The sequence below is a fragment of the Panicum virgatum genome, chromosome 2K (assembly GCF_016808335.1).
Source record: "Panicum virgatum strain AP13 chromosome 2K, P.virgatum_v5, whole genome shotgun sequence".
NCBI classification, from domain to species: Eukaryota; Viridiplantae; Streptophyta; class Magnoliopsida; order Poales; family Poaceae; genus Panicum; species Panicum virgatum.
The window spans coordinates 49515722-49526246 of NC_053137.1; the positions used below are offsets into that span (position 1 = coordinate 49515722).

The following is a 10525-nucleotide window of genomic DNA, read 5'->3' on the forward strand; positions in this document are numbered from 1 at the left end:
CAGCTAACGCATTATTTCTGGCCAGGCCAGATTAGTCTCGTGGAAATTCGTGGTTATACGACCAACGTAAAGTAGTCTTTGTCCATAGGTTTACAGCGTCAAAATTGTCATGCCTGCCATCAGATCCACACGTATCAGATTGCTCTGTTCTGGTACGTTTCTACTTGGGGCAGCTGGAAGCATTAATTCCTGAAGTACAAAATCCTTTTTGCGTCGTGTATTCAATTTAGCATAATATATGAGATGTTAACTTATTTAGATAAGTTATTATGGTTAAATACAGAAAGTATTTGTTATTCATCTGTGCCATTTTTGAGACCTCAAAATAATGGTACAGAGAGGGCCAACATCACAAAGCCAATGGACACTAGCGTGACTGAGAATGGCATGCTCCCTCTGTCCTTCCTGATGAACATTGCTTCATAGACTGGGATATTGATGATCACTAGCAGCCCGCACAGAACGACCTGGAGGAAAAATCCACTCGACGCCATGTTCTCGCCACTTGTCAAGATTTTGCATAGCCCTCCCACCAGGCACACAAGGTTGAGCAATGCAACAGTTGCAATGATCACATATTCTGACTCCACGATTCCTTGCTCATACCTCTTTGACTCGTCTTCATCACTTACCTTTGGTGAAACTGCAAACCCCATCTTTGACAGTCCTAACAACTTCCTGACGGTGTCGATGGTGCCATACAGGTACGAGGTTATTCTTCTAATCATCCACATCCTCTGTCCGTTCCACCATCCCCTCAGCGTCTCTCCATGCAATAATGCCTCGTATGCGCTGTAAATGTTCTTCACAGCTGCGACATATATATAAGGCACGATCCATGGACTCGTAACCTAATGGTAAAAGAGCATCTTGTTAGTTCCAGTTCAGTCATTTGAAACTAGTAACTTAATACTAATCATTTAGCATACCTCAGGGAACAGGGGGATGTCTTTGAGAAGGCCCAGTGAAGGGATGACAACATAGTATAGAGTAGGGAGTGAGTTGGGTGCCCACAAACCATAGACTGAGTAGGCCATTTGATGTTGTAAACTGATACTTCCGTTTCCAAAGATGAAGGGGCAGTACTTTGAAAGAAAGATTGAGAAGCTACCCTCGCTCCATCTCTTGTGTTGCAGGATTGTCTGTGCAAGTGTTGTTGGACCTACACCCATAAACGCTGCCCTTGGTGGGTTGTTGCAGACTGACTTCCAACCTCTGCATTGTATTGCCAACCCAGTGATGACATCTTCTGCTGGGAAACCATATTTCACTCCAATCTCATTCCCCCACTGCGTGTTGTGTTCGTAAGTGCAGGTCGTTAACGACCTGGCTTTCTCTTCAGTCTGATTTATGGACAACTCTCTTTTTCCCTTCATTCCTCTCTCCCAGTCTTCCTTGTAGTCATTGGTGAACCTCCTGCCACACAAGATCTCCCTTCTGTGGAAGCATCCCGTGCCAATATAGAGAGGGCCACCCGCACCATCGAAACCAGGTAGCTCCACCTGTAGATTCAGTAGCAAAGTGCAAGGGGCCATTGCATGTAGGATGCTTGCATATACTGCTATGAGAGAACATTACTGAAGTTACAACTGATACTACTGACCTGACTGAGAACATTGGGTGAGTTGCCATATATGTTATTCTTGGCTATATTGTTATAGTACTGAGGGTGTTGCACGAATGCGATCTTGTGACCCATTTCTTCATCAAGGAAGAAGCACAACGCATCTCTGATTGCATCACTGTTGTTGGAATACATATCACAGTCCACATTCAAGATGATAGGGCTGTTGCTTATCACTGATGACACCCTTATCTGCATTTCAATTTGAAAGTTAACATGCATGTCTAAAAGAAATGGGAGCCCAAATTAGGTTGATGAGTTCTCAAACTGGGTGGTGGGGAAGCGCAACCTCTTCTCCCAGCAAACTTGCCTCTAGTAAATTTAAGAAACGGGTATTTTCTCCAATAAGTATGGGTTTTATGACATATTGGTTAAGCTTGTTTAAAAGGTGATGGAGATTAGCGAGTGCACCAAAGCATTCATTGCCCCAGCTTTGAAGTTATGGTGGTATTGAGGCCTCTTCTCTCGCGCCACATAAACCAGTGTAGGTAGTACGTTTCCTTCATTGTCAACTGCGTCTCTGTCTTTCCCATCTATCAGAACCTAGCAAATAATTGATTCAGAACTTGGATCTCAAACATTATGGAGTTCTTGACTCCAAAACTTTGAAAAAAAACACTTAATCCAATGTGGAGGATATGAAAGGTACCTGAACAATTGGTTGGTGATCTTTTGAGTTAATCCCTGCATTCCATTCAGAAAATCCTTTATGATTTGTTCTGATTTCTTCAGGAACATTAGCTGATTGAACAGCGGAATCAATGCGCTCTGTCATTTCTTCATACAGGCCCTGCCCATAACAACATCAGTCAGCTTATTAGGCATCTTTCCACTGGCCACAGATGCTTTGTCTAAAAATGTTGAAATATGCTTGCACACCTTGACGAGTGACCATTCTTCTAGGGTGCTCGGATCACGAGGCTTATCTGACTCTGCAAAATAAGCGGCAGGTGACCTTGGCTCAATGCTGTATCTCTTGCAGAATGGAAGCCAATGCTTTGCGAAGGCGGAAGCCTCCCACAGAGCATAGAAAGTGAGAATCGAGCCCCCATCGTCGGAAAGGTACACGTTCGGTTTCTCAGGTGGGTAATCGTACGTCATGAGCGAGAGGACCGTGGCCATGACGAGGCTTGGTGGCTCCGACTGCAGATCTGCTGTGCAGACGAAGATGTCCACGCAGGGTAGCCGCTCATCTCTATACCTGCTCCAGATTGCACGCGCGGTATTAAAGGCACTCCCTTCATTTTCTAAAATATACCATATCTGTGATAAGCTATATATTTATTTTACTTTTAAACTAATTAGCTTGTCCGTCCTATACACCCTATACACCCATTTATCTTTCTCGAGTACTAATTTTTTTCGAGAAAGGGCCTGATCAAAGTAGTACATGACTATATATATATATATATATATATATATATATATATATATATATATATATATATATATATATATATATGCCAGCCTAGTAACAGACCTGGCGGCGAGCCTGTCCTTGAAGGCGCGGCGGCGGATGGGGCACCACCGCATGGACTGCGTGATGACCCAGTAGAAGCCGAACCACAGCTGAGCCGCCAGCATCCCCAGCCACGCCGCCCTGCCCTCGCCGGGCGCCGCCGGGACGTGCGTCGCCCTGTAGCCGAGCACCAGGCATATCCCCGCCAACACCGTCACGGCGTGGAACCGGTACAGCGACCTGCTGCTGCCCCCGAGCTTCTCCGTGGCGAACATCCTCTCCATCTCTCTCTTTCACTCACTCAGACGGTCGGTCTAGATGGATCGAGTTACTGATGAGGTGACGGCTTATCTGACTCTACGGGAGAGCAGTAGAGCACGCACCGGCGTTCATAACGCTGCGTTTCTGATCTTATTCTATACTTATACGTGGATCGATGCTGACAACGAATTCGACAGGGTGGCCGCCGGCTAGCTATCGACCAATCGGGGCAGAAGCGGTTGTGTCCACGTAAGGATCCGATCGACCAATTCTTGGGAGTCCTCTTCGGGAGCTGAGCAAGGCTAATAATACAGCCACTTGTTGTGCTGTAAGAATTCTTATAGCCCACTTTTCAACCAACTAGTATAATAGTTTAGTCCTTCATCATTAATATGAAGCCCACATATCTCTCACACAAGGTTTCTTAGTTCTTGTGTCCAAGCTGGCTACAAACTTACAGCCTACCTCTCCTCTCTCATTTTCTCTCTCCTCCACATCAGCATTTAGTCTTCTTATAGTCTACTATAATACTTCTCTAATAGCTAGCGCCAAATTGATGGCAGTCGTCAGAGGTTGCCGTCAGAATCTCGAAGTCTCACTCCTGTCTCGGCAGCTACTAGCTCGCCAACTATGACGCATTCTGGCTTCTTGTTCAGTGATCAGTGTCGCGTTGCGGCGAGGTAGCTAGTGTCTCGAGGAGTGGCCACAATGGGAGAAAGATGATCCTTTCATAAAAAAATTACGATTAAAAAAATACGTGCTCAGGCATGAATGTGGAAAAACTACAGCTAAAAAAAAGAGGAAAAACTTCTACCAGGTTCGCCCACTTGATTGATTATAGCATTTTAGCACGCGTAGCAGCCAACACACAGATCGGTTCGATTGGCATGCCTATTATTGCCGTTTAAAAGTAGCCTATGAGAAGCCCCGAGTGGAAAAGCTACCCTGGTCTAGTGGTTTTCATTGATGATGACAGGTTTGGTTTGACATTACCGAATATATAGCATGTTTTATTTTTTAATTATATTTAACAACAAATCAGAGGTGATCAAGTGAGCGGTGGCAGAGACCACACCTAAGCAGGGGTGGATGGCGAATCTAGCGGTTGGGCGGAGGGGCTCCAGGCAATGGAGCCCCCCCCCCCCCCACACACACACACACATTTTTGAGGAGGAAGAATGAGCTCCTTCTAAAATAGAAATTAATTTACTACTACTTAGTTTACTTAACTGATTGAGTAAGTAAATATTATTGTCAAAATTTGATTAAAAAAAAGATAATGTTGTTAGATATTTAAGAACGAAGTTAGAACTTCCCTTATTCAAGTCAAAAGGTTATGAATTTCTAAAATAACATGAAGTTTTGGAGTCTTATACTACAACAGTCCGAGGGTCAATTTAAAAGGAAAGAATTAAAAATATAGAAATGGGAAATAAACATGTACTCCATTGGGCTTATCCACCCATCCAAATCCTAAGGGCAAGTACATTGGTGTCGTCTAATAGGTAGTCTCATGCATGACACGTTATTTTGAGACGACTTATTACACAACTTATACAATAGGTTGTCTTATAGGTTATCTCATGGAACTCTTTAATTCCTTAATTTGTGTAAATAAAAAAAGAATGTTGTATGGCAACTAAACTCGTACAATGGTGGTTTAATTGTCTCATAGTCCTAAAATTTAGCTTTATGAGGCGGTTGTCTCGCAAAATAATGACCTCTTTCTCTCACCTCGCTCTCTCTCCTCCACATCATCAAAAATCCTATATGACATTGCATGAAACGAGGTATGTGACTGCTGACGTGTAGCAATGTACCTGCCCTAACCACCACTTATTCGAGTATCAAAAATAGGATATATAGGAAGATATAATGACAAAATATAGGACTGGAAAAACATAGGAATTTGGAATGGAGAAATAGAAAGCATTCTGATTTTCTCCATTGGGCTTATCCACCCATCAAAACCCTAACCACCACTTATCCGGTTGAGGAGTATGCAGACTCTCATAAGCCAAAGTAACAGGAGTAGTGTCAGTGCAAGTAGAATTGAGTACCTTGAATAATAACGTCCTCCTCGTTCGCCAGGCACACGTCCATTATTCGTGTTTATTTCGGGATATGCACAGCCCACAACCTAGCTAGCTATGCATACGATGCGTGGTGAGAGCTCGTGCATTATTGTGGTTGAGCCCGGCGAATCCTGTGCTCACCATCGACTTAGGCCCACGCTAGAACACAAAGAACAGTTCCCGTTTGTAGCTGGTACTACTTTCCAACTTCAAGTAATCTCTATCGCCATAATTAAATCGGATCACCACTTATTTACTTGCACTGTCACACCAGTCACCATCACATCACTGTCCGCCGTGATTGTGTAGACCAGCAGATCAGCAGAGCAGGGACGAAAGCGAGTGAAAATATTATTCTACAATATGGGCACACGGCCACAATAATGCATAAGAAAGGTTACCATTTACAGGAAGTAGATTAAAAAAAACTATTGTCAACTATGCATTCAGGGAGACCTTAAAGCATATGAACTGGCTGTTTCTTCTGAATCATTTCCCCTTGGTACTTTCTTCCACTCTGGTAAAAGCGTCTGCTATTACATCAGTAGCCCAATTCTTGACATCCTCCTACAGGCCAGGGATGCAAAGATGAGTAGTAATACAAACTATGAGAAAGAGATGATCAAAAACATAAAACAGCACACCAGCAGTGATGGAAAATTTCATGCATCTGATTCTATTAATCTACAAATTTCTTACTCAAGCTTTTTTTTTTTAAAGAAACTGTCTGGTATCATGTCAATGTTAGGTAGTATACAACTTAACTACATGAGGACCCCATGAAATATCTTGATGCTGGGAAGTATTATGACAGGAAGTAATCGAAAGTAGAAAGTACAGTCTACCATGGATCAACAAAACCATCCATTTACAGCACTGAGCAAAAGTGGTTTATAAAATAGTACTAGTATAGTGGTATACATCAGAGCTTCAGAATGTTATAATTATAAAAGATTTACCATTGCAAAACTTCATTTCAGAAAATGTTGATAAGAAATATGAAAACTAACCAGTCGCACTGGTTCCCCAGTTCTTATACGAGCATGAGGACGAGCTAATTTTGATTCAAAAGGGGTCCTTGGCCTGACTTCTTGAACCTCTTCCCATTCTTCACGACTCAGCATCCTTACTTTTCCTTGATCAGGGTGGCTATTCTTTATCTTGCGCTCTCTCCTTTCTTGATCTGTAGATTCATGTTCCTGCCAAAAAAAAACAGCAAATAGATTTAGGACATAATTTTAATGCCCCAGCAAACAGTACAAGAACACGATAAAACTTAAATGCTTCTTTGATGGCCATACAAAGTACGCAGTAACCAATAGTTAAAAATCAACCCTAACTTAGAAACAACAGTCTTGAATCTTGATGATTACAACATGGAAAAGATGTGCACATCTTGTCACGAAACATTAGGCAGCAACTAATGAGGAATGCAAAACTATAAAAACTATACAGGAACGTTGACGAATTCATCCATGGGAAAGGGAATAAAATATGAATTGGAATAAAATGTCAAACAGATTCGATATCACAAAGTCATACCATTTATGAAAAAAAGGTCATGCTTGGGATAACACAAATCTTACAGTTCTAGACAGGCACATGAGGACAGAGGCGGATCCATAGGGTATGCCGGTTGGGCCACGGTACACTGTAATTTGGCCCCGCTCAGCCCATTATATATATGTGAAAAAAAAGTATCGCAGTCCGCGCTCGACGTTTCACCTGCCGTAGGCGATGATTCCCTTCCCGATCCCATTCCTTCCACCACAGCGACGCATCATCCTCTAACCAAGGTCAACGCATCCTGCCCTGCGCCAGAGCTCCCCACCGTCGGTAACTCGGTGGGCAATCGGCAGCTAGCCATCCTAGCCTGCCGAACAGGGAGGCTATCGCGGGCCGGTGACTCGTGGCCTGCAACTGTTGACCCACGCGGCAATTCAGCATGCACGTCATTTTCCAAGTTGTAGCCTGCCTCCGCTCGGCTCACTCATGTCGTTCCGGCCTTGCAGGTATGCGTTCTTCTAACATCTGTTGCAATGCGTTCGAAAGATGCTGCTACCTAGCTAGTTATCAACTGCGTGCGATGATCGACAACATATCATCATTTCTGCCAACAAGATATCATCATGTCGTTTCTGTCAGTTTGCGAATCGAAGTGCCAGTCATGTTGCTGCTCAGCTGCAGCAATCTGATTTTATCATGTGAGAATTAAACATCAACAATGCTGATGCTTCATTTATGCATAATAATTTGGACTTAATATGTCTGAATTATTTCTATGGTAATCTATGCAACTTTCACACTTAAATGTTGTGTTGTTTTTATCCTACATACCTAATTCTTTTGCAAAATTTTATCCTACACACTTAAATATAGATCATTCTGATTGTATATAAAATATATTGAACTGTATATGAAAAAAATGGCACGGCATACCCTTCGATGAAATCCTAGATCCGCCACCGCATGAGGACAACTTTCTATACAGTATGAAGGAAAAGGGAAAACTAGAGAAAAAACCTGCAATTCCTCACCTGGAGACTATTTATTTTCCGTAGTTTAACACAATCATAGTAAAAACAAACAGCTACAATTTTCTCAATTTCCTACAGTAAGATCTCTACACGCCCAAGTCTAATAACCTGAAGATTCTACACTACGTGCCATGGTCATGATGCAAGCTATACTAGCGCATTGTCCAAAAGATTGGCATAGTGTTGCAGTATTCAAGGAAATACACAATACTCGCATACTCGCAATTGCAACAGAAAACAACCCTAACTAGGAGAAACCAGGAAGGCAGGAACAAGGCCTAGAACAGGGAGGGGGTACCATCATGAGGAGCTTGGTGAAGAGGGCCACGGCGACCGCGGTGAGCACCATGGGGAGTGAGGCCGAGTCGAGCCACGCCAGCGACTCCGGCGTCGGCACGAAGAACTCGTCGCGCCCCGGGTCGCGCCGCCGCCGCCTCAAGCGCTCCCGCTCCGCCACGCGCATCCGGAGGAGGTCCCTCGGCGAGGATACCCCGTCCCACGCGACCTGCCGCGCGGCCGCCCCTCCCCGCCGAAGCGCCGACCGCAGCATCGCCGCCGCCTCCACGCCTCGCCGGCGACTCGATGGAAAGGAAATGGACGCCAAATGGGCCAAGTTTTTTTTTCTTTTTCGAGTGAACCAACTAGGCTGCGCATGAAGCCTTGATTGAAGAAAAAAAAAACACTAGCGGCCCTTGGTCATGGGGTGGGTCTCGGCCCGTAGTTCGATTTGTGTTCCTGGGCTTCTTTCTTTAGTTTCCTTCCGATTTTCTTTCCATTTACCTTTTTTTTTGCGAAAAGGACCGTAGATGTATTAAAGATCAAGCACAATACAATCCTTTTTTGCGTACAGGACCCTGAGTAAAAGTAAAATTACAACAAGATCCCAAGCACCACTGTTCATCATCTTCCTTGTGTGATCAACGAGCCGAAACTCCGCAGGCCTCTGAGTGACGCCACTGGAGTTCAACCCACAAAACCTTCCCAAACCAAAACAAGGAGCGGACTCCAACCATTGGAAAGTTGCAAACCATTCGCGATACTTGAACACAGCCGTCGGCTCCTCTACTTTGCCTTCTCCTCCGCCTTCTTCCCCCAAACCCAAGATCCAGAGGTGAGCTTGAAGCACCACGAAGAACCAGCCAACAACCGCGGCAAAGAAGAACATGAACAAGCCCAAGAACTCCAACGCCGTGAACATCGAAGTGAAATCCGCAGTCATCCCCACCGAAGAAGACGACTCGGAGGAGCACAGGATCCGTCCGACCACAAATCGAAGGACCCAACAAAACTCACAGAGCAAATCAAGGAAAGATAACTGACCCAGATCTGCCCGGAGTAGCAAAATCCACTCAACCGCAACACCAACGCCGGCCGACGACAAGGAGACCGAGATCCACTCCGTCGCACCGACAACACTGAGCAGCAGCAGAAGGAACATCATTATTGTCCGACTGAGGGACCCGACGGCCACCCCTGGAACCCTAGCTCCACCGCCGTTGACCGACGGCTAGCAAACCTTAGCCCTAGGTAACCTACTACCTAAGCTATATACATCCGCGCGTTGATTCCACCCCCCTCCTCCCTCTCCGCCGCCGAAACGGCCGACGAAGAAGAAGGAGGGCGGCGGAATCACCGCCGGAGGCTGAGATCGCCTCGCGGTCGCCCTCTCTTCCGCTCTTTACTGTAGATAGGGAAAAGGTCCATTTACAGTATTTGTAAACTCACTAACTTAAAAGTTTTTTCGTTCTATAAAACGAATGTTGTAAACCTGCCTATAATTCATTTAATTTTTGAAAAAAAGAGCTACTAAAAAATAGATCCAGGCGTTCATTTTTGACCAACCCTCGAGGCGAGATCAGGAAGTTGTAAACCTACCAAAATTAGGCACTTCCACTGGCGCTAGGCTTCTGCTCTTGGATACACTTTGACGACTAAAATGGTGCCTCGCTTTATTACGGACAAACGAAAGAAAGAGCTTTTCTGAGTGAGATTGAGATCGACAGATCGCCCTTTTAATTTGCCGGCAACCTTTGGTCTCTCCAGTATCCTGCATATCTCCCTTCTCCAGCGGCACCAGCTCATGAGATTTGTGCACCTGAGCTGAGCTGCAACTTTGCCAGTCGCCACACTGCCAGCAGCAGCATGCATATCGACAGCATGTGATGCGTATTGAAATTGGTATTGAGACTAGAGTCTACAAAGCGGCGTCGCCTAAAAAAGTGAATCTGCCCCCGCGTCGCTCTTGCGGCGACTCGGGCGGCGGCACCCGACCACCGCCAGGGGCTTCTCCGACACCCGTCCGTGCTCCTGCCACGTGCTGCTGGCCGGCTTCCTCCCTCTCCTCGTCGATGTCCTCCGCATCTCTTCGTCGTGCCGTTGGGAGGCTTGTCCCGCGGCGCCCGGACGGTGGCGCAGGCATCTATGGTGTCTGCGGCGCGGGCGAGGTTTCCCGTGGTGGGAGTCCGGTGGCTTCCTGCACGGCTTCCCATGGTGGGGGCCTGGCGGGCGGCGGCTGCAGCGTCGCTCCCCTTGGGGTACCCAGTGGCGCGACGCCTCGCGTTGTCGGCTT

General features: G+C 45.6%; 2 protein-coding genes across 2 annotated transcripts; both read right to left on the reverse strand.

Annotated features, from left to right (window-relative positions):
* Positions 1–225: 225 nt before the first annotated feature.
* Positions 226–3478, reverse strand: LOC120682304 (cellulose synthase-like protein E6). Its single transcript, XM_039964138.1, has 7 exons — positions 3105–3478; positions 2504–2825; positions 2274–2414; positions 2036–2167; positions 1604–1816; positions 930–1502; positions 226–851 (listed from the first exon to the last, which is right to left on the reverse strand). Exons 1-7 carry the CDS (start codon positions 3365–3367, stop codon positions 321–323), a joined length of 2175 nt encoding a protein of 724 aa, XP_039820072.1. The 5' UTR covers positions 3368–3478; the 3' UTR covers positions 226–320.
* Positions 3479–5640: 2162 nt separating this feature from the next.
* LOC120682312 lies at positions 5641–9657 on the reverse strand. Its single transcript, XM_039964149.1, has 3 exons — positions 8255–9657; positions 6430–6618; positions 5641–5986 (listed from the first exon to the last, which is right to left on the reverse strand). The coding sequence occupies exons 1-3, from the start codon at positions 8504–8506 to the stop codon at positions 5909–5911; spliced, it is 519 nt and encodes a 172-aa protein (XP_039820083.1). The 5' UTR covers positions 8507–9657; the 3' UTR covers positions 5641–5908.
* Between the last annotated feature and the right edge of the window lie 868 nt (positions 9658–10525).

Coding starts and splice junctions, on each gene's coding strand:
- LOC120682304 (XM_039964138.1), bottom strand. CDS start 3,367: ATGGAGAGGATGTTCGCCACGGAGAAGCTCGGGGGCAGCAGCAGGTCG. Junction 2,168..2,273: donor ATCACCAACCAATTGTTCAG/GTACCTTTCATA, acceptor ATTATTTGCTAG/GTTCTGATAGATGGGAAAGA. Junction 1,503..1,603: donor CACCCAATGTTCTCAGTCAG/GTCAGTAGTATC, acceptor CTGAATCTACAG/GTGGAGCTACCTGGTTTCGA.
- LOC120682312 (XM_039964149.1), bottom strand. CDS start 8,506: ATGCTGCGGTCGGCGCTTCGGCGGGGAGGGGCGGCCGCGCGGCAGGTC. Junction 6,619..8,254: donor TCACCAAGCTCCTCATGATG/GTACCCCCTCCC, acceptor TTTTTTTGGCAG/GAACATGAATCTACAGATCA. Junction 5,987..6,429: donor CTGGGGAACCAGTGCGACTG/GTTAGTTTTCAT, acceptor CCTGGCCTGTAG/GAGGATGTCAAGAATTGGGC.